This window comes from Salvelinus alpinus, chromosome 6, assembly GCF_045679555.1.
Source record: "Salvelinus alpinus chromosome 6, SLU_Salpinus.1, whole genome shotgun sequence".
NCBI lineage: Eukaryota > Metazoa > Chordata > Actinopteri > Salmoniformes > Salmonidae > Salvelinus > Salvelinus alpinus.
In genome coordinates this window covers 16,067,759-16,073,758 of record NC_092091.1, presented here as the reverse complement: position 1 = coordinate 16,073,758, position 6,000 = coordinate 16,067,759, and the positions used below count along the sequence as shown (strand labels likewise).

The window sequence follows — 6,000 nt, the reverse complement described above, 5'->3', positions numbered from 1 at the left end:
CAGTTGGTTGACGATAACATTGCTGGTGTCATGCCACAAACCCCTAGTGTCATGGAAACCACGTGCCAAGGCAGTGAACCAAATAAATGAGGGAGGATTGTATCTTTAAACCCTTTCTGTGATTTGTAATGTGACCTCATTACTTTAATCCCTATGGGGAGTACAGCGTTTAAGCAACACCAGAGGAGAATTGAAAAATGTGTAGACATGTAGTGAGAAAAATGAATAAGGTTTATGCTATTCTTTAAACTCATCTACAGTTCAAAGTATTTATAGAGTAGCAATAACAACTATGAATTCCAATCTGCCACACACACAAAGGTAGGCCTTGTCAAAACACGAGGATAAAACAAAATAACGGCACTAATAGGGTTACTTGGCAGATATGCCACAACCTTCTATTCCATGTCCTTGGTTCTCCTGCTGTCAAATGGGATTTGAAATTAGGCACTACCTCTATATTTCTTATAATTATGTTCAGTGCTAAGGGAAAAGAATGGAAGAATGACTAGAGATAATCAATTTTCCACCTCTGGTCTGACCTCTTTTGAAGAATCATCTCAAAGTAGTCATTCCGGGGCTTCAAATTCCCTTTTGGCCTAAAGTCAGTTGATTGGCTGCTGCTGAAGCTCCCTGTGAGCAGATTGGATACAGATAGTTCATATTCTGTGGACAGGCCTTTCCTGTCAGCCTCAGAGCTTGCCCAATTTCCCTTAGTTTGTGGGACAGTTGAATCTGGGACAGGAGGACTCTGGAACTGGTCCATCCCCAATATCAACCCTCGTCCACCCCTCTCTTCTCATCCTCCCTTTGAAGGTAGACATTTATTTCCTCATCCTAAGGATTACTACTTTAGCTGGACTGAACAACATTTTTACAAACAGAAACTCAAAGTACTCATTGGAGTAAAATAATAATCGATTTCTGTCAGTGTTTTTTAGCAATGTTATATGGACGGCCAGCTCTCCATCGCGTGAAAATTCAATGATACAGCATGAGCATTAGACAATTATATTTTGCCAATAATGGAGGCTTATCTGATGTCCTGAAAAACTCAGTCAAACACCTTGGGGAATTGTTGTTGTCGATATGTTTCTATGCCTGTTGCATTTTCCCATGTAACATTATCCATGGGTGGAACTTAGGCATCTGAACAGGATGTTTGGTAGCAGTATTGACCTGTAAACTGAACAATATATACAGTACCAGTCAAAAGTTTGGACACAACTATTCATTCAAGGGTTTTTCTTTATTTTCACTTTTCTACATTGTAGAATAATATTGAAGACATCAAATAATGAAATAATACATATGGAATCATGTAGTAACCAAAAACAAAAAAGTGTTAAACAAATCAAAATATATTTTATATTTTAGATTCTTCAAAGTAGCTACCCTTTGCCTTGATGACAGCTTTGCACACTCTTGGCATTCTCTCAACCAGATTCATGAGGAATGCTTTCCCAAGAGTCTTGAAGGAGTTCCCACATATGCTGAGCACTTGTTGGCTGATTTTCCTTTGCTCTGCGTTCCAACTCATCCCAAACCATCTCAATTGGGTTGAGGTCAGGTGATTGTGGAGGACAGGTCATCTGATGCAGCACTCCATCACTCTCCTTATTGGTCAAAACTCCCTTAGCCTGGAGGTGTGTTGGGTCATTTTCATGTTGAAAAGCAAATGATAGTCCCACTAAGCGCAAACCAGATGGGATGGCGTATCGCTAATGTCCATTGCTCGTGTTACTTGGCCCAAACAAGTCTCTTCTTCTTATTGGTGTCCTTTAGTAGTGGTTTCTTTGCAGCAATTCGACCATGAAGGCCTGATTCACGCAGTCTCCTCTGAACAGTTGATGTTGAGATGTGTCTGTTACTTGAACTCTGAAGCATTTATTTGGGTTGCAATCTGAAGTGCAGTTAACTCTAATGAACTTATCCACTGCAGCAGAGGTAAGTCTGGGTCTTCCTTTCCTGTGGCGGTCCTCATGAGAACCAGTTTCATGATAGCGCTTGATGGTTTTTACGACTGCACTTGAAGAAACTTTCAAAGTTCTTCACATTTTCCGTATTGACTGACCTTCATGTCTTAAAGTAATGATGGACTGTTGTTTCTCTTTTTTTATTTGAGCTGTTCTTGCCATGATATGGACTTAGCCCTATTTGGTAAAAGACCGTCTTCTGTATACTACCCCTACCTTGTCACAACACAACTGATTAACTCAAACGCATTAGGAAGGTAAGAAATTCCACAAATGAACTATTAACAAAGCACACCTGTTAATTGAAATGCATTCCAGATGACTACCGCATGAAGCTGGTTGAGAGAATGCCAAGAGTGTGCAAAGCTGTCATCAAGGCAAACGGTGTCTACTTTGAAGAATCTCACTGTTTTAGGTACTACATGATTCCATATGTGTTATTTCATAATTTTGTTGTCTTCACTATTATTCTACAATGTAGAAAATAGTAAAAAATAAAGAAAACCCCTTGAATGAGTAGATGTGTCAACTTTTGACTGGTATTGCATATTTTTTAAATAATTTCTCTATTTCTACATGTTATGGTTTGCTTAGTGCTGTCCTAACAATAGGCCTACCATTCATCTATGAACCATCCTCTCCAATACTGCTGTACACATGGATATTTCCATAAGCCCTAATGAGTTTGCATCATCCACTCCACTTCCTGTATTGATCAGTAGAGATGGTCACTCAATGGTGGTTTCTCTCCGCTGACCTGCCAGGCCCAAGATCGATCATGCCCAGTTGTTTTGAATTTGAGATCCGCATTAGGCAAAACAGTGCCACTGGCTGCCCAAGGCTCATTTGCTATTGTTTTTGATATTGTTTATTAAACGGCGAAGAGGAGCTCCAGCATCAAGCTAAACAAAAAGTAGCACATACTCTGCTGTTCTATCGAGTGTGGAATAATGTGCAATGATGTCAGAAGGAAAAAGAAACCGAGTTCGTTGTTTGAAGTAACATCTTTGTTGTTCTAATATCACAAATGGACGTGGCAGTTTTCACTGCTACAATTCCAATTTTAAAGGGTAACATTTGGACAGTATGCTTCTTTTTAGGAATGCATTATCTTCTGGTTTGACAAGGTTCTAAGATGACATTGGAGGAGAAGTTCTAGAACATTTTATAAAGTCAATGATGACTGTTGAAAATGTTTGCACATAACACAAGCATCTCACGTGGTAATACATTGACACTGAGAAAGTAACTTTTGCCCAGTGATGGCATGTAAATGTTTTTGATGCATGCCAGCCAAGCTAGTACACAAAACAACACTATGGAATACTGAAGTATAATTACAAGCATTTCATAAGTGTCAAAGGCTTTTATTGACAATTACATGAAGTTGATGCAAAGAGTAAATATTTGCAGTGTTGACCCTTCTTTTTCAAGACCTCTGCAATCCGCCCTGGTATGCTGTCAATTAACTTCTGGGCCACATCATGACTGATGGCAGCCCATTCTATAGGATTGAGGTCAGGGCTTTGTGATGGCCACTCCAATACCTTGACTTTAATGTCCTTAAGCCATTTTGTCACAACTTTGGAAGTATGCTTGGGGTCATTGTCTATTTGGAAGACCCATTTGCAACCAAGCTTTAACTTCCTGACTGGTGTCTTGAGATGTTGCTTCAATATATCCACAATTTTCCTGCCTCATGATGCCATCTATTTTGTGAAGTGCACCAGTCCCTCCTGCAGCAAAGCACCCCACAACATGATGCTGCCACCCCTGTGCTTCACGGTTGGGATGGTGTTCTTCGGCTTGCAAGCCTCCCCCTTTTTCCTCCAAACATAACAATGGTCATTATGGCCAAACAGTTCTATTTTTGATTCATCAGACCAGAGGACATTTCTCCAAAAAGTATGATCTTTGATCTTTTATGGCGGTTTTGGAGCAGTGGCTTCTTCCTTGCTGAGCGGCCTTTCAGGTTATGTCGATTGATTTGCACTTTTCGCACCAAAGTATGTTCATCTCTAGGAGACCGAACGCGTCTCCTTCCTCAGCGGTATGACGGCTGCGTGGTCCCATGGTGTTTATACTTGCGTACTATTGTTTGTACAGACTTGTGGAGGTCTACAATTTTTTTTCTGAGGTCTTGGCTGATTTCTTTTGATTTTCACATGATGTCAAGCAAAGAAGCACTGAGTTGGAAGGTCGGCCTTGAAATACATCCACAGGTACACCTCCAATTGACTCAAATGATGTCAGAAGCTTCTAAAGCTATGACATCATTTTCTGGAATTTTCCAAGCTGTTTAAAGGCACAGTCAACTTAGTGTATGTAAACGTCTGACCCACTGGAATTGTGATACAGTGAAATAATCTGTCTGTAAATAATTGTTGGAAAAATGACTTGTGTCATGCACAAAGTAGATGTCCTAACCGACTTGCCAAAACTATAGTTTGTTAACAAGAAATTTGTGGAGTGGTTGAAAAACGAGTTTTAATGACTCCAACCTAAGTGTATGTAAACTACTGACTTCAACTGTATATATATATACTCTGAGTCTGGGTCCAAGAAACACATATTGTTACATTTTTATATATATATAAAAATGTAACAAATATGTGTTTCTTGGACCCAGACTCAGAGTACCTGTCAGTTATGTCATAGCTGGTGCCTTCCAACATGTTTTGTTGTTCAGTTACAGACTCCTTCCATCTCCAAATCAGAATTGTGTGAACTGGCTCTGTGAGCAAGTTGCATTGGAGTTGAGAGTCACTTGTGATGGACCATCCTACGACCCATGCAAGAAACATGCAAGCTTGAAAATACACTGTATATACAAAAGTATGTGGACACCCCTTCAAATTAGTGGATTCGGCTATTTCAGCCACACCCTTTGCTGACAGGTGTAACGCAATCTCCATAGACAAACATTGGCAGTAGAATGGCCTTACTGAAGAGCTCAGTTACTTTCAACTTGGCACCGTCATAGAATGCCACCTTTCTAACAAGTCAGTTCATTAAAGTTCTGCCCTGGTCAACTATAAGAGCTGTTATTGTGAAGTATAACATTCTAGGAGCAACAATGGCTCAGTCGCAAAGTGGTAGGCCACACAAGCTCACAGAATGGGACCGTCGAGTGCTGAAGGCAACACAGATGTCTAGAGAGGTCCTCTGAGAAATATCTATCCATGTGAAATTAAATGTGTGAACCAAAAGTTTTCAATAAACGTTGCCATTTCATGTGTAGACGTGGAGTTTGGTCAACCATCCTATCCTTAGCCTATAGTTTGTGGTTGAAAATATTTTGCATACATATAAAAATAAAAATAAACACCTGTTGCAACTGAGCTCCATGGAATCATCACAATTCATAATGAATTAATTGAATCAATAAATAAATGAATGGAGGCTTAAAAAAACTATCTTCAACTCCCTTGAACAAGATAGAGCTCGTGCGTTGTTATGGTCTGTGGGAGGCGCACGCTCTCAAACACATCTCCCCTTTCACTCACGGTACATCTCGGTGTAGAACAGTCGCCCCGGAGATACCGAAAAGAAGAGAAACGGGACCACACAACTCCCACCATGAAACAATAGTGAAACCGTCACGCTTGCCGGGAGTATCTTTCCCAGAACCAAACATTACCTTTTTATTGTCTCCACCGAGGTTGAAATATGGAAACGGCTGCTTCAAGATGTTTCCTATTGCTCACTCAGCTCTTGCTCGTCTGTCAATTAGGTAAGAACTTGATATATAATCTTGTGTTTTCTTATTATTAGTACATTTAAAAGCTTTTTGTCGTTTTTTTACTTGATGATTGTTGATTCTGTTGGCTATGTGTTTTTCTCTCCACAAGAATGCAGTGCGCGTGAAGTTCAGGTTCAACTTCGCTTGTTTTTACAAACCTTTTACAACCTTCATTGTATGCATCATGGATTATTTTTACTGATTTGATTTTAAACCTAAAAGTAATCCATTGTTTGTCAGCCTATATTAAATACTATCGACAATGATGATGCACAAGCGTTG

The 6,000-nt window shown here is 39.8% G+C and overlaps 1 protein-coding gene across 3 annotated transcripts in view; it reads left to right on the top strand.

The window, feature by feature from the left end:
- Positions 1-5,410: 5,410 nt before the first annotated feature.
- The window catches only part of LOC139578219 (receptor-type tyrosine-protein phosphatase zeta-like), a 122,906-nt gene continuing 122,316 nt past the window's right edge, over positions 5,411-6,000 (top strand). For all 3 annotated transcript variants that reach the window (XM_071405553.1, XM_071405552.1, XM_071405551.1), the window contains exon 1: positions 5,411-5,709. In XM_071405553.1, the coding sequence (XP_071261654.1) occupies positions 5,646-5,709 (64 nt within the window). In that variant the 5' untranslated portion in view covers positions 5,411-5,645. The remainder of the gene's footprint in view (positions 5,710-6,000) is intronic.